This window comes from Oryctolagus cuniculus, chromosome 18 (genome assembly GCF_051225735.1).
Source record: "Oryctolagus cuniculus isolate XC-2025 breed Fujian yellow rabbit chromosome 18, ASM5122573v1, whole genome shotgun sequence".
In the NCBI taxonomy this organism is placed as follows: Eukaryota; Metazoa; Chordata; class Mammalia; order Lagomorpha; family Leporidae; genus Oryctolagus; species Oryctolagus cuniculus.
Genome location: NC_142884.1, coordinates 14,479,511 through 14,500,041, shown reverse-complemented (window position 1 = coordinate 14,500,041; position 20,531 = coordinate 14,479,511). Strand labels below are relative to the sequence as shown.

The following is a 20,531-nucleotide window of genomic DNA, read 5'->3' as shown; positions in this document are numbered from 1 at the left end:
AACCCCAGGCCCAGGAGCCTGAGAAGAGGCCCCGTCCATGATGCCACCACTGGGGGAGGAGAGAGAGGAGGAGCTGGAGGAGGGGCAGCTGGTTGGGATAAAAGGAAAGAATTTCGGAACCTTTTCCACTGTGGCTAGGAGCTACAGGTGTGGGAACCACTTCGCACAGCGCTGGCCCAGGCAGAGGTAAGACTCGGGAAACACAGGCCGCCACCCTCCTCACAGCCTCTCCCGCTTCTGCTCCCTGCCTGTCTCCTTAGAGCAAACTCCTACCTGCCCAGCCCTCGGAGCCACAGACCCTGACTGCCCTGAAGGCCTTGCCCTGACCTCGCCCGCACTGCAGGCTCCTCCAGAACCTCGCGCACCCTCGGACCTTCCCTCCTCCAGGACTGCGGCTCAGCCCTGCCCCGGCTCCCCTAGCAGCAGAGCTCGCCCCTCTGCATTTGCTCCAGGGGCTACTGAGACGACCCCGGCCACCAGCCTCCCCTCCGCCCCTGCTTCTGCCTTCCTGAAGGCCTCAGCTGCCCCCTGAGACCCTCAGCCCCTGCCTGGTCGAGGCCTCCCCATGCCACCCTAGCCCTGTTGGTGTTCTCCGCAGTGCTGCTTAGTGTCTGCCTCCACCATGCTGCCCTCCGGGATGCGACTGCTGCTGCCGCTGCTGTGGCTCCTGGTGTTGTCAACCGCCCGCCCAGCCGTGGGAACGCTCAGCCGCAACAACACCCACATGGAGCTGCTCAGACAACAGCACATCCAGGCCGTCGGCGCCCTGATCCTGGCCAAGCTGGGGCTCTCCAGCCCCCCAAGTGACGATGAGGTGCCTACTGGTCCAGTGCCCGAGGACATACTCGCCCTGTACTACAGAACCCGCGATCAGGTGTCCGGGGAGCGAGCTAAACAGAAGCCCCAACACAAGTTAGGCTTCTTTGGCAAGGAGGTCACCCGTGTGCCAATACTGGACAGCAACCACGGTGAGCTCCGAGGGTTGGGACCCGGAAAGGGGCCGCCAGGGGGCGCCGGAGTGCCAGGGTCAGGGAGGAAATTACCTGCAGAGGACACAGTAGGAGGAAGAGGACCCCTGGGTGCACAGCGAACGTGGGGGAGGGCGCTGAGCTCCCAGACCCTCAGGGACTGGTCCTGGAACAGTGCGCCAAGTGCACGGGACCCGTGGGTCGAGGGAGGTCCCGGGGGGCACAGGCAATGGGGTAGAAGGCCGTTCCCTCCGCAGGGCCTGTGGAATTTGGGGCTCGTGGGGTAGGAGCTGCAGAGAGGGGTGCTCTGTGCGGAGAGGCTGAGCCCGTAGTTTGTGGGCAAGGAGCCAGTGAGAAAGCTGGGCAGAGTTGGGTGTCACGAAATGGAAAGATGGGAGGAGCAAAAGCAAGGAGAGGCGAACCACAGCAAAGTGCCAGGAGCGTGGATCCGCTTCCAGGGTTCACAGAACACGCAGGATTGAACGGGTCATGGCGAAAGAGGCACTGGTCTGCATGATGGTTTCGCCCATGGGATCAATGGCAACAGGTGGGAGGAGGCAGCTAGTTATGGCCACAGGGAGGGGAGTGAGTGCCCCAGGTCACACAGCGCAGAGGCAGCAGGGGCTCTTCCTGACCCCAGGCTCTCCCCATGACCCCTCCTCTTGCAGTGCAATCCGCATCTGAGCTGGGGGCCTGGGACAAGGGAGCCACACGGCCACTCCCTGGGGGGGCAGATGGAGGCCTCAGGTAGACAGAGTGGTCAGGACCCATGGTGCAGGGCAGGGAGCCCACCCAAAGGGACCCTGGGCCCCAAGGTCACACAGCTGACAAGTGTCAGAGTCCAACTCCAACCCGGGCTGCAGCTCTGGGCTTTTGTCCTGGGGGCGCCCCTGCTCCTTGTACCCCTTCCAGACCCTGACTCCTCTGTCTGCTCCTCCCAACTAGAAATCTACCAAAAATACAAAGAAAGCCGGCACAGCGTCTATATGTTCTTCAACACGTCAGAGCTCCGGCAAGCAGTGCCCAAGCCGGTGTTGCTGTCCCAGGCAGAGCTGCGCCTGCAAGTGCTCAAGACACAGCAGGAGCAGCACGTGGAGCTGTACCAGGTGAGGAGGGAGCCTGAGCTGTGGCCAGTGGAGGTGGAAGGCTGCTGGCCGCAGGGTCCTCATAGATGGCCCTGGGAGGGGGAGGAGCACAGACCGGGGACTCCTGGGGCTCTGGGGAACTTGGGCTTTTAAATGCTTGGAAGACGGGGGTCTTAGAATTAGGCCCTTGAAGAAGTCAGGACTGTAGAAAGTCGAAATCTCTGGATAGGCTGAGGCTTCAGAACTGTTAAACTGTCGTGGCCCCAGTCAAATTTAACTTGATTAAAATGGAAACTGATTAACATTAACTATTTGGAGTGCACCACAGTCATATGAATTGGCTGCGGTTTTGTAATTCATTTTGTTAAAGTTTTTTAAGAAGATTATTTATTTGAAAGGCAGAGTTGCAGAAAGAGGAGGATACAGACAGAGACAGCAATAGAGAGAGATTTCATCTGCTGGTTCACTCCCCATATGGCAACCACCACCCAGGCTGGACCTGCCCAAGCCAGGAGTATGGAACTCCATCCTGGGTTCCTCCGTGGGAGGCAGGGGGCCACCTTCTGCTTCTTTCTCATGTACATCAGCAGGAGCTGAATGGGAAGTGGAGCAACCAGGGCTTCATCCACTGCTCAGTGGGACGCTGGCATCACAGGCCGTGGCTTAACCTGCCCACCGCAACTCCAGCCCCCGAGAGTCCTTTTCATTTCTTACTGATTTCCTTGAGAGACAGGGACACAGGTGTGTGTGTGGCGGGGTGTGGTTATATACACACACACCTGGGAGGGAGCTGAGAACCCGCCCAGGTCTCCCATGTGGGTGACAGGGACCCAACTACTTGAGCCATCACCCTCCACCTCCCGGGTCTGCATTAGTAGGAAGTTGGAGTCAGGAGCAGAGCCAGGTAGCCAACCAGGCTCCCTGCTATGGGACACAGGCACAGGAGCAACGGAGCTAAATACCTGTCCCAGCTTCTGCTGCCTTGGAAATCACTGATGTGAAGACTTCCAGAAAGCCTGTGGGCAGTGCTGCTCTCCAGGTGGAGTCTCCAGGCCGATATCTGCCCTTCCAGAAGGCTGGAGTTCCCAGATCACTGACCTAGAAGCCTTGTCTTCGGGAGTGTTGGACTCACAGGCTCCGAGACGTGAGGGCCTCCCACGAGAGCACAGGGCTGAGTGCTCCTATCGGGCAGTGTCTGAAGACCTTGGCTTTGGCTGTAGCTGCTGAGGGTGTGTCCAGCCCCAGGAGGATGTTTCCACTGTCCCACCGTGCCACGGGTCACACACCTGCTTTTTGTTACATTAGTTTTTTAAGTTATTTATTGAAAAGGCAGAGTGATAGGGAGATCCTGCCTGTGTTGGTTCAATCCCGAATGGACCCAATGGTCAGGGCTGGGTCAGGCTGAAACCTGGAGCCTGGAACTCCACCCGGGTCTCCCGCGTGAAGGAGGGGCCCAACTCAGATCAGCCTGTGCTGCCCTCCGTGGTGCACTGGCAGGAAGCAGGATTGGAAGTGGAGCAGCCTGGACTCCAACGATGCTCCTATGGGATGCCAGCACCGCAGGCTGTGGCACAGCACACTGTGTCCCTACCAGCCCCAGACTCCTGGATTTGTAGACATGAGTCTCCTGGGACTGCTCAGGCCCATGGCTGGCCTTCCTGGGCTTTATCAAACACTGGAGCACAGAATGACACCTGACTAAGCCGTCAGCTCAGAACCAGGCTGTCACATCTGCCGACTGAACGCTCAGCACAGCCCAGGTGCTGGCACCACAGGCTTGGCCTTGCGGGCTGTGCAGGTGGGGAGGGGCCCAGCCTCTGGTCAGACCTCAGGCCTCCAGGAGAAAGAGCTCCCCGCAGCCTCTTGGAGGGTCTGGGCTCTGAGCACCCCAAAGAGACATGGCCTCTCCTTTCTGGGCGCATGGCACTTGGAGCCTGCAGGCTTGCGTGTGGTGTTACTGGGCAAGCCTGCATCTGCCCAGGAGGAGGAGGAATCGAACACGCCGTGTGGGAGGCGCTGGCAGCATCTCCCGCTTCTCTCTCCCCCGTGCTTTGTCCTCCAGAAATGCAGCAACGATTCCTGGCGCTACTACAGGAGGCGTAAGCTGACACCCAGTGACACAGATGAGTGGTTGTCATTTACTGTCACCTGGATTGTGCGGCAGTGGCTGAGAGGCGGAGGTAAGGATCCCAGGTCTGCCCCACCCCTGCTTCTCCTGAGTTCTGCCCCCGCCCCCTGTTGGTGTCAAAGGCACTCAGAGCTGGGACGTGAGTGAGGGATCTGTTCATGGATCACCCATGTCCTCAGCACCTGCTTTCTGCCCTGCCCTGTGACAGCTGATGCAGGGGACAGACACAGCCTGACCAGGACAGCCCAGTCCTGGCCTGCACTGAGCTCATCATCATCTGGGTGGGTGGGTGGGTGGGTGGGGGTGGTTAGCTGTGCAGTTTTGACCCAGAGTGGCCATGCTGGGATGAGGAGCCCAAAGGGAGTGCCTGGCCCAGCCTAGGTTCAGGGAGGGCTTCCTGGAGGAGGACGTTTCTGAACTGATGTTGGAGGGCTGAGTAAAATCTGGAAGGAGGCCGGCGCCGCGGCTCACTAGGCTAATCCTCTGCCTAGCGGCGCCAGCACACCGGGTTCTAGTCCCGCTCGGGGCACCGGATTCTGTCCCGGTTGCCCTCTTCCAGGCCAGCTGTCTGCTGTGGCCAGGGAGTGCAGTGGAGGATGGCCCGGGTGCTTGGGCCCTGCACCCCATGGGAGACCAGGAAAAGCACCTGGCTCCGGGCTCCTGCCATTGGATCAGCGCGGTGCGCCGGCCGCAGCGCGCCGGCCGCGGCGGCCATTGGAGGGTGAACCAACGGCAAAAGGAAGACCTTTCTTTCTGTCTCTCTCTCTCTCACTGTCCACTCTGCCTGTCAAAAAAATAAATAAATAAATAAATAAAAATAAAAAATAAATAAAAAAAATCTGGAAGGAAGCAGTGAGGGGCCGCGTGTTCTGGGCAGGGAGCAGCCTGTGCAAAGGCCCTGAGAGCAGGCAGAGCCGGGCACAGTGCATCTGCCCAGGAAAGGACTGGGCCACTCCTCTCCCTCGCTGAGTCCACAGTGCCCAGGGGTCCCTCCTAGTCATGCACGCATCCCAGGACTCCTCTCAGGCTCCTGTCCTGGGCCCCGCCCTGTGTGGGTGGCGAGTCTCCAGGTGGCTGGCAGGGGCCCAGCACTGGAGCCATCGTCTGCTGCCTTCCCAGGCACATCAGCAGGGAGGGGGGTCGGAAGTGGAGCAGCCCAGTGATCAGCATCACGGCAGAGCTTGTCAAGCTGCCACCCATGACCTCCCTCACCTGCGGGCCTCTCCAATTCCCATCTGCCCCCTTCCCAGGGAAATCATCTACCGGGCCTGGGAGAGCAGTGCAGCTGCTCCCACACTGCGTGCTCCAATGCCCTTCCTGGCTGTGGCCTGGACTAGTCCTGGGGGCTGAGCAATGAACCAGCAGGTTGGACATCCCTTTATGTCTCCCTGCTTTTGTGTAGCTCTGCCTTTCAAATACACACATACTTTAGAAGAACAAGCAGCAGCAGGGTTAATGAGGCAGGACAGGAACTGCTGCTGTGGGGTCAAGGGCTGCAGTCGGAGCTTCACCTGCTGCACCACAACACCTGCTCCCAGATATTGTCAAGACTGTGGCGAGGCTCAGAGAGGAACCAGGAAAATAGGGGTTTCTACTGGGTGCACAATGCTTTCTACTGAGAACACTGAGAGGAATAAATAGCCAAACACCAGTGTCAGAGGTCACAGGCGATGGAGAAAACAAGGCGATGTCAGGGTCCGGGAGGGTGTGCATCCCGGAGGGCCTCTCTGAGGAGGTGACATGTGAGCTGACCTGAAGGGGACGCTGCAGGCAAGGCAAAGCACTGAGCACCATGGTGGGGGGCGGGGGGAGGGCTGTCCCAGGCAGGAGGAGCCCCTGGGGTTTGCTCCTTCCTTCCCCTTCCTCCAGGGTCTGGCTGAGCCACCCACTCAGACTGCCTTCCCTCTCCCCACTCCCACAGAGGAAATAGAGGGCTTCCGCCTCAGCGCCCGGAGGTCCAGTGACAACACAGATGATGTCCTCCAAGTGGACATCAACGGTGAGTCCACGGCCCTGGCCCGGCCCAGCCCAGCTTGTCATCTGCGTGTGTGACTGCGTGTGCTTGTGTGTCTGTGTCCCCTCCAACCCCACAAACTACCCTATGGCACTGATCCATCCGCCTGAGAGTCTTCAACCACACAGGGATCAGTTCTGGCCGCCAAGGGGACGATGCCAACACTGAGAGAATGACCCGGCCCTTCTTGCTCCTCTGGGCCACCCCCCTGGAACGGGAGCAGCTGCTACACAGCACCCAGCTCGGCTGAGCCTGGACACCAACTACTGCTTCAGGTGAACATGGCGGTCTCTGACTGTGGCCCTCTGGGCTGCGCCCCTGGCTGAGCCACACTCGGCTGGGCTTCTCTTTAGCCTGAGGGTCGGGACCTGGCAGCTGGGTTGGGACCTGGGAGGCCTAGAACGTGGGGCCCGGGCCCCTTCCTGGTGCAGTGCAGCAGTCGGAGGCTGTCAGGATGTGGGCACGGGAACTGGAATGCGGTGTGGCAAGGCTGCCTTGCTGGGGGCTTCTGAGTGTCTGGGGCTGGAGTTCTAGAATGCTGGGTGAGCGTCTGTGACTGGGAGCAAGGCCGCTGGAGTCGAGGAGGCTGCCTGCTGGGAGCCTAGAGGGAGGAGACTGTGCGTTTTGGGTTCCCACACCCCGGGCAGATCGGAGCCCCCAGTGCTGGCCCTGGCGTTGGGACATTAGGCTCCCAGGGCTGGGACCTGGGCTGAAATGGGAGCCCTGGCTGGGTGTGGAGGAAGTGGGGATGCTGACTGCCCAGGACAGGATGCGGGCTCAGCCAGGGAGTGCGGGGCCTGGCAGGCGGCAGGCTGGGCCTCGTGTGCTGGCTGCGCGTGGCGGGAGGCTGCATGGGAGGGTGGAACGTGGGGTCCTGGAAGGCCTGGCGCCTGGCGAGCTGGGACGCGGGAAGGGCGTCTTGGAGCTGGAGCGCGGGGACCTCACAGCCCAGTCAGCTGGGGCCCAGGTCCCTGGAGTTCACTTAGAATGTGAGGGCGAGCGGGGAGTTGCAGCCCACCCCTCCCCCAGGAGAATCTGTGGTGCTGTCCGGGCTTTCTTTCATGGCGTCCCTGGTTGGACGTCGCCCCTTGTCCAGGGCTCTTTCACCACCAGATCTCACACCTGGGCTAGGACCCCCAGGGAGTGAGGGGCTGCGGTCCTGAGCGCCCTGGACTCTGGGAGGCAAAACAGGAGCTCAGTGGCGAGGGCGCTGCCCGGAGTCAGACCTGGACCTGCTCAGGGCTCTGGGCCACGGGGACCCAGGCTGCGGAATCCAGACCTGGGAGCCCGATCCAGGGGACACCCCCCACACACACACGTACCAGGGAATCCAGAAAGTCAATGGGAATTGGAATTAAAAACCTGTAATTATTTTGGTGCAAATGGTTTCTGAAATCTATGCATAGTTTTTTTAGAATATGAATTTTCTGTGTAGTATGAAAAACAGTTTGTACCCAGAAATTACTTGACCCTAAACAAACCATACAGAAATAGGTACTGGAGCAGGTAAACCCGCTGCCTGCGATGCCAGCACCCCACACGCACCCTCTGACTACTGACCGCTCTACTTCTCCAGCTCCCTGCTGATGGGCTAGGGAAGCAGCAGCAGATGGCCCAACGGAGACCCGGATGAAGCTCCTGGCTCAAGCCTTGCCCAGCTCTGACCGTCACCGCCACTTGTGAACCAGCGAATGGAAGACCTTTCTATGTCTCTCTCCCCCTCCCTTGTTTATGTAAATCTCTCAAAAAAAACTTAAAAATAATAAATGACTAAGCAAATTCTCTGTTATATAGTTATATAGATATATAAATGTATATTATATATTAACCATTTGAATATACATAAATACAAATTTTGTGTATTACATAGACACTATATCTAATAGCTAATAAAAATATGGAAATTGATATTTCTATTGACACATAAACACCATATACACATTAAGCCTACATACTTATGTTTTTCGAAATAGATATTCTTTACAATAGATATTATAAATATAATATGAACATATAACTATAAGCATATGGATACATATAATAGATACATTAGAAATAGACATACACGACTTACATATAGACACTACATACACACATACGTGGAAACACTATACACATACTACACACACGTTACATAGAAACACACATACTACACACATGTTACATAGAACACACGCACATCCTACACAAACACGTTACATAGAACACACGCACACACTACACACATGTTACCCGTGAGCGGGTGTCTCACACGGAGAAGCGCGGCTCCGGGAACTCTAGGAGGAGCCCAGGAGAGGCACCGCCCCTCTCAAGGCCTAGCCCGCGGCCGGCTCTTTCTCCGTCCAAACGTCCCAGCAGAGGACGGAGGAGCCCGCCGGGGACGCCTGGACGCCCACGGGACCCCGCAGAGCCCCTCTTGCGGCTCCGGCCGGGCTCCGCAGCCCCCGCTCCCCCAGCCCAGCCCGCGCGGGCGCCCCGGGCTCTGGAACCTTCCGCGGGGCAGGAAGTGGGCGGGCACAGGGTCACGTGGGCGGCGGCGCCTGCGCAGAGCGCCCGCACCCCAGCGTCGCCAAGCGAAGCTCTGGGAGGCCTGCGGGGAGCTCCAGGACTCCCGGGTGTCGGAGGTTGGCTTGGGCCAGACTGGGAGCGTCTGTGCCAGCGTCCGCACCCGAAACCCGGCGTTCAGCTCAGAGCTGCTGTCGGCCTGTGTGTCGTGAGCCTGCGTGGGCTGAGGTTTTCACGCTCGCGCAGATGCCCACGGGCTCCGCGGGTCTGCTGACCCTGTCTCCGACGCCCGAGGGCCCCGGGAGGCCTCTGCGCGTGCCCTGGGGCTGCCAGACTGAGGGAAGGGGCCTTGCAAGCAAGGACGAAGTGGAGTGACTCAGGGGCCCTGGAGGCCACAGGCCTGGCCTTGTCCTGGACGGGTGCCGGGAGCACTTCCGGGTCAGCTGGGGCGGGGTCACGGCGGCCGCTGCTGAGGGTCTCCCGCCAGCTGTCCGCGCCTGGCTGCTGCTGCCCAGGGACCCTGTGAAGGACCCCGGACGTGGAGAGGGGTCACGGACGGTCCAGGGCTCAGGCCTTCAGAGCCGTGGCCGCCCCGCCCTGGACAGGAAAGCCGTCTAAAGAAATGGCCGTCTGTTTATGTGAAAGGCAGAGTGAGAGACGGGGAGACTCGGAGATCGTCCGTCCTCTGGTCCACTGCCCAGATGCGGCGATGGCCAGACCTGAGGCAGGCTGAAGCCCCGGTGAGAGCCCCTTCTGTCTCCCACGTGGGTGTCAGGATCCCCCGCGGAAGGTTCCAGAGCCCGGGACGCCCGCGCGGGCTGGGCTGGGGGAGCGGGGGCTGCGGAGCCCGGCCGGAGCCGCGAGAGGGGCTCTGCGGGGTCCCGTGGGCGTCCAGGCGTCCCCGGCGGGCTCCTCCGTCCTCTGCTGGGACGTTTGGACGGAGAAAGAGCCGGCCGCGGGCTAGGCCTTGAGAGGGGCGGTGCCTCTCCTGGGCTCCTCCTAGAGTTCCCGGAGCCGCCACTTCTCCGTGTGAGACACCCGCTCACGGGTAACATGTGTGTAGTGTGTGCGTGTTCTATGTAACATGTGTGTGGTGTGTGCGTGTGTTCTATGTAACATGTGTGTATGTAGTATGTGCGTGTGTTCTATGTAACGTGTGTAGTATGTGCGTATGTTTATATGTAACATGTGTGTATGTGGTATGTGTGTTTCTATGTAACGTTTGTGTGTGGTGTGTATGTTTCTATGTAACGTGTGTATGTAGTGTGTGTATGTTTCTATGTGACAGGTGTGTATGTAGTATGTGTCTATGTTTCTATGTAACGTGTGTGTATTTATTAGTACCTGTATATAATATGTCTATATCTTTTTAATGTATGTCTCTATATAGCTAATATGCTTATATGATTGGTTATACCTATGTAATTATAAATATGAACTTTTTTTTATTTGACAGGTAGAATTACAGAGAGACAGAGGCAGGTCTTTCTTCTGTTGGTTCACTCCCCAAATGGCCGCTACGGCCGGCGCACTGTGCCGATCCAAAGCCAGAAGCCAGGCGCCTCCTCCTGGTCTCCCATGCAGGTGCAGGGCCCAAACACTTGGGCCATCCTCCACTGCCTTCCTGGGCCACAGCAGAGAGCTGGAGAGGAAGAGGAGCAACCGGGACTAGACAGCGCCCATATGGGGTGCCAGAGCTGCAGGCAGAGGATTACCCAAGAGAGCCATGGCGCCGGCCCCTAAATATGAACTTTAAATATGTATTTTATCTATATTATATGTAACAAATATCTTCATAGCCACTCATACACCGTCACTGCCATTTGTGAACCAGCCAGTTATGTCTCTCTCTCCCCCTCCCTTGTTTATGTAAATCTTTATTTATATTTATATGTGGAAATATACATTTATAAATACACACATATAATATTTACTACATAATATATAGTATCTATATAATATATAAATGTATATCATTAATGCTTATATGGCATAATTATATATGATTTGCAAATCTCTATATAATAGTATTTGTTTGCTTTCTAGTTATTTTAACAATTTTATTTTATATGAAAGGCTGAGTTATAGAGACAAAGAAAAGGAGAGAGAGAAAAAGATCTTCCTTGTGCTGGTTCACTCTCCTAAAGGCCGCAACATCCTCGCTGTGCCAGGCCTGAGACAGGAACTTCCTACAGGTCTCCCATGTCGACACAGGGGACCAAACACGGGGGCATCTTCCACCGCTAGGCAACACCATGGGTGCAGCCGGACTCGAAGTGGCACCCCCAGGGGATGCTGGCACTGCAGGTGGTGCTTCACCTGCGATACCACAATACTGGCCAGGAGTATCTGTATCTCTAGAATCAATTCAAGGCAAAGTAATGTTTTGATGCAAAATTTTTTTCAAATACATGGAAAAATGCATATAGGAAAAAAACTACATAGATTTCAGAGAATGTTTTATACCGAAATAAATTCAGATTTTTTTGCCCTCAACTTTCTGGATTCCCTGGTACGTGTGTGTGTGGGGGGTGTCCCCTGGATCGGGCTCCCAGGTCTGGATTCCGCAGCCTGCGTCCCCGTGGCCCAGAGCCCTGAGCAGGTCCAGGTCTGACTCCGGGCAGCGCCCTCGCCGCTGAGCTCCTGTTTTGCCTCCCAGAGTCCAGGGCGCTCAGGACCGCAGCCCCTCACTCCCTGGGGGTCCTAGCCCAGGTGTGAGATCTGGTGCTGGAAGAGCCCTGGACAAGGGGCGACGTCCAGCCGGGGACGCCATGAAAGAAAGCCCGGACAGCACCACAGATTCTCCTGGGGGAGGGGTGGGCTGCGACTCCCCGCTCGGCCCTCACATTCTAAGTGAACTCCAGGGACCTGGGCCCCAGCTGACTGGGCTGTGAGGTCCCCGCGCTCCAGCTCCAAGACGCCCTTCCCGCGTCCCAGCTCGCCAGGCGCCAGGCCTTCCAGGACCCCACATTCCACCCTCCCATGCAGCCTCCCGCCACGCGCAGCCAGCACACGAGGCCCAGCCTGCCGCCTGCCAGGCCCCGCACTCCCTGGCTGAGCCTGCACCCTGTCCTGGGCAGTCAGCATCCCCACTTCCTCCACACCCAGCCAGGGCTCCCATTTCAGCCCAGGTCCCAGCCCTGGGAGCCTAATGTCCCAAGGCCAGGGGCCAGCACTGGGGGCTCCGATCTGCCCGGGGTGTGGGAACCCAAAACGCACAGTCTCCTCCCTCTAGGCTCCCAGCAGGCAGCCTCCTCGACTCCAGCGGCCTTGCTCCCAGTCACAGACGCTCACCCAGCATTCTAGAACTCCAGCCCCAGACACTCAGAAGCCCCCAGCAAGGCAGCCTTGCTACACCGCATTCCAGTTCCCGTGCCCACATCCTGACAGCCTCCGACTGCTGCACTGCACCAGGAAGGGGCCCGGGCCCCACGTTCTAGGCCTCCCAGGTCCCAACCCAGCTGCCAGGTCCCGACCCTCAGGCTAAAGAGAAGCCCAGCCGAGTGTGGCTCAGCCAGGGGCACAGCCCGGAGGGCCACAGTCAAGGGCCACTGTGTTCACCTGTAGCAGAAGTTGCTGTCCAAATCTCAGCACAGCTGGGAGATGTCTGACTACATGATACGGTCCAGTGTGTTGTAGATGACAAGCAGGAAGTGCCAGAATGGGTTCTGAATGGTTGCATGTCCAGTTTGGCTGCCGAATTGATCCCTGTTTGGGTGGGGACTCTCAGATGGATGGAACATGGCATGGTGTGGTTTGTGGGGCTGGGGGTATACACACACACACACACACACAAGCACACACAGATCACAGTTGGGGCTGGCCTGAACCAGGGCCATGGACTCCCCGTTGATGTCCACTTGGAGGACATCATCTGTGTTGTCACTGGACCTCCGGGTGCTGAGGTGGAAGCCCTCTATTTCCTCTGTGGGAGTGGGGAGAGGGAAGGCAGTATGAGTGGGAGGCCCAGCCAGACCCTGGAGGAAGGGGAAGGAAGGAGCAAACTCCAGGGGCTCCTCCTGCCTGGGACAGCCCTCCCCCCGCGCCCCCCCCCCCCCCCCCGCCACCATGGTGCTCAGCGCTTTGCCTTGCCTGCAGCTTTGTCTTCAGGCCTCATGAGGCTCACATGTCACCTCAGAGAGGCCCTCTGGGATGCACACCCTCCTAGACATGACATCACTTTATTTTCTCCATAACATGTGACCTCTGACATTGCTGTTTGGCTGTTTATTTCTCTCATTGTTGTCCGTAGAAAGCAGGATGCACCTGGATAGAAACCCCTATTTTTCTGGTTCCCACTGGGCCTGGCTCCCAGGAGTAAATAACACTCAGGAGCTGGCGTTGTGGTGTGGCGGGAAATCCCTCACTGCAGCTGGTATCCTATAGCAGCAGTCCCAGTCCCAGCTGATCGACTTCTTTTTTTTTTTTTTTTTTTTTTTAACTGTTTATCTGAAAGGCAGAGTTACAGAAAATAAAGGAGAGACAGAGAGATTTTCCATCTGCTTGGTCTCTCCCCGAATGGACATAATGGCCCGGACTGGTCCAGGCCGAAGCCAGGAACTTCTCTGGAGTCTCCCATGTGGCCACAGTCCTGCTCTTTTCCCAGGCTCACAGCTGGAGCTGGATGGCAAGTGGAGCATCTGGGAATGACACAGCCCCCATGAGGAATGTAGGCTGGAATGCAGGCGTCACAGGTGGCAACTTCACACACTGTGCCATAGTGAGGACTGGCGGGCTGCTCCAATTCTGATCCAGCTTCCTGATAATGTGCCTGGGAAAGCAGCAGAAGATGGCCCAAGTGCTTGAGCCCCTGCATCCACATGGAGCCACTGATGGACTTCCAGGATCCCAGCCTCTGCTTGGTTCAGCCATTTGGGGAGTAAACAAGCCTATGGGAGATTCTCTCTTGAACTCTGCCTTTCAGATAAACAAATCTTTAAGCAAAGAAACAAACGGCTTAGGAAGAATTTGAGAGAGGCCCAGCAGATGGACATCTCTCCATCCCCAGCGCTCACCTTTAAAAATCAAGGTCCACAGGTACTGGGTGCCCTGACCTAACCCCTCCCTGTGTGCTGTCCCTGTAATCCCCCCACTGTCCATCTGACAGGCCTAGCAGCTGACATACAGAAAGGACCTGACTTGCCCTCGGTCACACAGGCAGCCAAGGCTGGGAGGCAAAGCTCAGCCTGGGGCTTTCCCGAGGGCACATGTGGGATAAAGGCGACTGGAATGACTGAGTGATGGTTTCTAAGCTCCTCCTGCCTGCGGGCCCTGGGCTGTGTGCTTGCACAGACAGCGACCCAGACACGGGAGATCCTGTCAGGCACAGTCTCTGGCTCAGGGCGCCCTCACTGCACCTGGTCTAATGAATTCTCCTGTGAGTCTCCACACAATCGCCCTCCTCCAGGAAGCCCTCCTGGCCCCCAGATGAGTTTGGGTGCCTGCTCTGGGCCCACACAGCAATGGGGGCTTCCCCACACTGACCCCAACCCCTCTGCCTTTGCCTCCCCATTCACAGCCTTGGTCCTTCCAGGTCACTGCTGCCCTCCGGGGCTTTGGCAGGAACTGCTAAGTGCAGAGGGAAGTGGACCCAGGAGGGCAGGACCCAGGGCTGTCCTGCTCCCCACTGTGTCCCCCACGCCTCCCACACAGGGTGGGGCCCAGGACAGGAGCCTGAGGGGAGTCCTGGGATGCGTGCATGACTAGGAGGGACCCCTGGGCACTGTGGACTCAGCGAGGGAGAGGAGTGGCCCAGTCCTTTCCTGGGCAGATGCACTGTGCCCGGCTCTGCCTGCTCTCAGGGCCTTTGCACAGGCTGCTCCCTGCCCAGAACACGCGGCCCCTCACTGCTTCCTTCCAGATTTTACTCAGCCCTCCAACATCAGCTCAGAAACGTCCTCCTCCAGGAAGCCCTCCCTGAACCTTGGCTGGGCCAGGCACTCCCTTTGGGCTCCTCATCCCAGCATGGCCACTCTGGGTCATCACTGCACAGTTAACCACCCCCACCCACCCACCACCCAGATGATGATGAGCTCCGTGCAGGCCAGGACCAGGCTGTCCTGGTCAGGCTTGTTGTCCCCTGCATCACCTGTCACGGGCAGGGCAGAAAGCAGGTGCTCAGGACATGGATGAACCACACACCTCATCACACACCTCTGAGTTTATACCAAAATGTGTGGGGCGGGAGGCAGCACGACCCCCAGAGAATCAAGGGGTGGGGCACACCCTGATCTCACTTCTGTCACTTAGCCACTGCTGCACAACTTTGGTGAAAGCAAATGATGACCACTCTGTTGTGTCACCAGGAGTTGTTGCTATATTTCTGAGGATAAAACAAAGGTGACAGGAAGGCCAGTGATGTTGCTAATGGGTCCCACACCAGGGCTGCTCAGCCATTCCACCTACTCCAGGTGCAGCTTCCAGACCCTGCCTCCCAGGCGCCTACAGGGTGTCTGCAGGCTCCAGTCTCCAACAGCACCCCAGAGAGGAAAAGCCAAGCCTCCATGGGGTGCTGGGCCTGACCCGACTCCCTGAGGCACTGGGGGGTGCTCTCCCTCTTGTGGCCCAAGGCACCTGCACGGCCCACACAGCCAAGACTGGGGTGCCAGCACCTGGGCTGTGCTGAGCGTTCAGTCGGCAGATGTGACAGCCTGGTTCTGAGCTGAAGGCTTAGTCAGGTGTCATTCTGTGCCCCAGTGTTTGATAAAGCCCAGGAAGGCCAGCCATGGGCCTGAGCAGTCCCAGGAGACTCATGTCTACAAATCCAGGCGTCTGGGGCTGGTAGGGGCACAGTGTGCTGTGCTACAGCCCGCGGTGCTGGCATCCCATAGGAGCATCGAGTCCAGGCTGCTCCACTTCTGATCCAGCTCCCTGCTAATGTGCCTGGGAAGGCAGCAGATGATGGTCCTAGTTGGGCCCCTACCACTCACATGGGAGACCTGGATGTATTTCCAGGCTTCTGGTTGCTGCCTGGCCCAGCAAGGCCTTTGTGACTATTTGGGGAGTAAAGCAGAACATGGAGGATCTATCACTCTGCCTTCCAAAAGTTAATGTTTCCTTAAAGAAAATAAAAAAAAAAAAAAAGCAAAAGAAGAGAAACCAGCTGTGTGACCTGCAGACAGTAGGACAGCAACCTCAGGGCTTCAGCAAGAAGCTGAAGTTCAGACTGCAAGAACTGAACACTCGGCCACGTCCTCTCATTGTGAGGCTCTCACATCGATGGTCCTGTGCGTCTAACGCTGCAGATAGCAAGGATTCTAGGTCAGTGATCTTCTAGGACTCCAGCCTCTGTAGAAGGGCAAATAACTGCCTGGAGACTTCCTCCTCTAGAAATGCTGTCCAAGAACTTTCTGGAAATCTTCACAATCAGTGACATCTAACACAGCAGCCGCTCGGGCAGGTATGCGGCTTAGTTACTATGCCCACATCCCATAGAGGGGTGCCTGGGCTGGATACCTAGCTCTGTCTCCTGACTCCTACTTCCTGCTAATGCAGACCCTGGAAGGTGGAAGGTGTAGCTCAAGTAGTAGGGTCCCTGTCACCTACGAGGGAGACCTGGGTGGAAGTCACACCTCCCTGCTTTGGCCAGTCTTAACCCTGGCCAATGTAGGCAATTTGGGAGTGAACCAGCAGATGGGAACTTTATATATATTGGCCTCTTTGTCTCTCAAATTAATAAACAATAAGTACAAAAATAACCTCAGGGGCTGGAGTTGTGGGGTAGTGGGTTAAGACATGGCCTGTGATGCAGGCATCGAATCTGAACACTGCTCCAAGCTCTGGCAGCTCCACTTCTGATCCAGCTCCGCGCTAATGGGGCTCAGAAACAGTGGATGATGCCTCTATCTGGTCCCCTGCCCCGAGATGGAAAACTAGATGGAGTTCCATGTTCCTGGCTTTGGCCTGACCAGCCCCTGGTGATGGTGGTCATTTGAGAGTGAACTAGCAGATGGAAGCTAGCTGTCTGTCTCTATCTGTATCTATCCCACTCTTTCTGTAACTCTGGCTTTCAAGTAAATAAATTAATCTAAACACAAAACACTGAAAAAGTGAATTACAAAAAGCAGCTGCTACCCACATGACTGTGGAACACTGGAAATATTTAATGTTAATCAATGTCTATCTTAATCAACTGAAATGTGACTGGCAGCCACCATACTGGACAGAACAGTACTGGAGCCTCATCCTGTCCAGAGTTTTCGACTTTCTACAGTCCTGACTTCTTCAGGACCCAGCTCCTAAGACACCAGCCTTCCAAGCATTTGAAAATCCTGGCAGAGTGGGAAGTTCCCCAGAGCCCCAGGAGTCCCCGGTCTGTGCTCCTCCCCCTCCCAGGGCCGTCTATGAGGACCTGTGGCCAGCAGCCTTCCACCCCCACCTGGCCACAGCTCAGGCTCCCTCCTCACCTGGTACAGCTCCACGTGCTGCTCCTGCTGTAACTTGAGCACTTGCATGCGCAGCTCCACCCGGGACAGCAACACCGGCTCGGGCACTGCTTGCCGGAGCTCTGACATGTTGAAGAGCATATAGACGCTGTGCCGGCTTACGTTGAATTTTTGATAGCTTTCTAGTTGGGAGGAGCAGACAGAGGAGTCAGGGCTTTGGCAGGGATAGAAGGAGCAGGGGCACCCCCAGTCTGAGGGACAGGGCCCAGAGCTGCAGCCCGGGTTGGAGTTGGACTCTGACACTTCTCAGTTGTGTGACCTTGGTGGTATGAGTCCTCTTTGGGTGGGCTTCCTGCCCTGCACCATGGGTCCTGACCACTCTGTCTACCTGAGGCCTCCATCTGCCCCCCCAGGGAGTGGCCGTGTGGCTCCCTTGTCCCAGGCCCCCAGCTCAGATGTGGATTGCACTGCAAGAGGAAGGGTCATGGGGAGAGCCTGGGGTCAGGAAGAGCCCCTGCTGCCTCTGCACTGTGTGACCTGGGGCACTCACTCCCCCTGACCCTGAGGCTCTGTCCCTCTGAACCTCAACAGCAGCGTCCAGCTCTGTGCCTTCCACTCAGGGGCTCCTGACTAAGGCGCAGCTCTGTGGGAGGAACTGGGACTTTGGGTTCTATAGTGACGGCCTTTAGCTCTGCGGGGTCCTCCTCCTCCTCTTGGACGTGGGGCGGCCTCACCCCTACCTGCTGGGTTTTCTCACTTGAGTCTTGCACAGGCGACCCTGCCCCGCTCCCCCCGCTGCGCTCCATTGCTCGTCTGGCCTCTCCCTTCCCTCAGCGAGCAGGGTTCACCGCCCAGCGCCCAGGGCACTGCCCCCTCCCCTTAGCCTCCTCCTAACATACGTTTCCATGCCCGTCCCCTTCCAGAAGCCCCTTCCCTGCACCCACGAGTCCTGGTTCCTGGGGTCCCCTGCTCTGAGCCTTCACCTCCGCTGCGAAGCCCGTGCCCTCGCCCCACGCTCCGGGTCTCCACTCCACTCCTGCTAGCCCCCTCTCCCACTGCCGGCCTCGCATCCCTTGGTCGTGCCTCTCATGCAGACCACTGCCTCGGTGTCCCGTGGCAGAAACAGAGGTAGGCGAGCTCTGCTGGCAGAAGGTGGGTGGTCTTAAGTAGGAGAGCTGGAGCAGGGCTGGGAGAGCCCCGGCCCCTGTAGACGGGAAGTCCTAGGACACACAGGGTTCCGGAGATGGGCGGGGGTGCGACACAGGTCCACGGCAAAGCCTTCCAGGGAGACAGGGTCTGGGGCTCAGAGGACTGGTCCAAAACGAGGGTCGCTGTGTAGGAGGCAGGCAGGGAGAGAGCCCTAAGCATGTGAGGCGGTGAGAAAGGGGGTGGTCTGGGGTCCCCCGTTCCTACCTCCTCCTGGGCCAGCACCTCGCCAAGTGGTCCCCACTTCTGTAGCTCCACCTGCAGTGGGAAGGTCTCAGAAATTCTTTCCTTTAATCCCAACCAGCTGTCCTTCCTCCCTTTTACAGATGAAGAGATTGGGGTTCAGGGAGCTGAAGCCGTTGTCCAGGGCCCACACAGCAAGGGCCTTGAGGAACCCAGGGCTGTGCGGATCCAGACTGACCCAGGACGCCTGAAAATCAGCACATCACCCCCCCCACACACATACCTTCTCTCAGCCTCCTTGCCTGGATGCCCCCAGCCCACCTCCTGCCTCTGCTTCCTGCCCTCCATGCATCAGCAAAGAACACAGGCCTGGGTTAGCTCTGCTGGCCTAGGACATGTTGTTCCCTGTCCCCAAGGAAGCACCTCAGTTTCTTCATGTGCAAAATGGGGTAAAAGGAGAGCCGTGGACAGGCAGGAACACTGGGAAGGCTGGAACGTGCTCTCGACAGGGCCTGGGGCACTGGTGAGCTGGCAGTGGGCTCTTAGCAAAGTTATCTCTCCCTTATGTCCTGTTTCCCATCATGGGACTGTGAGTGATGGTGCGCCTTAGGGTTGCTCCAAGGCATGAGTAGGAAATTGCAGGAGTCATGCAGAGCCGCCGGCACACAGCTGTGTGGCTGTTACAGTAATGACTTTTTTTTTTTTTTTTTTGACAGAGTTAGAGAGAGAGAGAAAGGTCTTCCTATTCCGTTGGTTCACCCCCATAAATGGCCGCTACAGCCAGCGCACTGCGCCAATCCAAACCCAGGAACCAGGGGCTTCCTCCTGGTCTCCCATGCCAGTGCAGGGCCGAAGTACTTGGGCCATCCTCCACTGCCTTCCCGGGCCACAGCAGAGAGCTGGCCTGGAAGAGGGGCACCCGGAACACAATCCAGCGCCCAAATGGGACTATAACCCAGGGTGCCGGCGCCGCAGAGGGAGGATTAGCCTAGTGAGCCGCGGCACTGGCCGGTAACGACTTATTATTGGGCAGCGAGATTACGTGGAGCAGGCCTAGGAGACTGGGGTGGGAGGAGGCACATGATCCCGAGCTCAGGGCCTGGGATTTGGGAGAAGCAGCCAAGGCCTCCAAGACCCCCATGTGCTCCCCACACTGGGCCGGAGTAGGGGTCCACCACCATTTTAGATACTTGCATCCCATATTAAGAGTGCCTGTTAGGGCTTGTGCTGTGGTGACCGGGTAAAGCCACCACCTACAGTGCCAGCACCCCATGTGTGTGCTGGTGGGAGTCCCGGATGCTCCACTTTATATTTATATATATATTTAATATTTATATTTATTTTTATATAACTTATATTTATTAATATATATTTATATAATAAATATAAATATATGTATATATATTTACTCAAAAGGCAGAGTTATAGAGAGACAGAGAGAAGTGAGAGGTCTTCCATTCACTGGTTCACTCCCCAAATTGCCACAATAGCTGGAGCTGGGTCAGGAGCCATGAGCTCTACCGAGTCTCCCACAGGCCATAGCAGAGAGCTGGATGGGAAGTGGAGCAGCCAGGACTCCAAACAGTGTCCAAATGGGATAACAGCACCATATGCAGCAGTTTAACCTGCTGTACCACGGCACTGGAAGATCATGTGGGAGGCCTGGAAGAAGCTTGTGGCTTCAGATCAGTGCAGTTCCAGCTGTTGTAGCCATGTGGGGAGTGAACCAGCAGATGAAAGACCCCTTTCTCTCTCTGCGACTCTGCCTTAGGAAGGAAGGGAGGAAGGAAAGAAGGAAGGAAGGAAGGAAGGAAGAGAAGGAGGGAGGGAGGAGGAAGGAAGGAAGGAAGGAAGGAAGGAAGGAAGGAAGGAAGGAAGGAAGGAAGGGAGGGAGGAAGGAAGAGAGGGAGGGAGGGAGGGAGGGAGGGAGAAGGAAGGAAGGAAGGAAGGAAGGAAGGAAGGAAGGAAGGAAGGAAGGAAAGAAAAGAAAAGAGAGAAAGCAAGCAAGGCAAGCAAGCAAGCATCTTTAAAAAAAAAAAAAAAGTGTTAGGAACCTCA

At 57.1% G+C, this 20,531-nt stretch overlaps 2 protein-coding genes across 2 annotated transcripts; one reads left to right on the top strand and one right to left on the bottom strand.

The window, feature by feature from the left end:
- The first annotated feature begins 622 nt into the window (after nucleotides 1–622).
- Nucleotides 623–7,974, top strand: LOC138843154 (transforming growth factor beta-1 proprotein-like). The gene is made up of 6 exons (XM_070062165.2): nucleotides 623–968; nucleotides 1,914–2,074; nucleotides 4,116–4,233; nucleotides 6,103–6,180; nucleotides 6,324–6,470; nucleotides 7,772–7,974. Exons 1-5 carry the CDS (start codon nucleotides 623–625, stop codon nucleotides 6,443–6,445), a joined length of 825 nt encoding a protein of 274 aa, XP_069918266.2. The 3' UTR covers nucleotides 6,446–6,470; nucleotides 7,772–7,974.
- A 4,337-nt stretch (nucleotides 7,975–12,311) lies between these two features.
- On the bottom strand, nucleotides 12,312–17,890 carry LOC149120787 (transforming growth factor beta-1 proprotein-like). Its single transcript, XM_089319065.1, has 5 exons — nucleotides 17,842–17,890; nucleotides 17,078–17,266; nucleotides 14,711–14,788; nucleotides 12,505–12,625; nucleotides 12,312–12,408 (listed from the first exon to the last, which is right to left on the bottom strand). The coding sequence occupies exons 1-5, from the start codon at nucleotides 17,888–17,890 to the stop codon at nucleotides 12,312–12,314; spliced, it is 534 nt and encodes a 177-aa protein (XP_089175191.1).
- Between the last annotated feature and the right edge of the window lie 2,641 nt (nucleotides 17,891–20,531).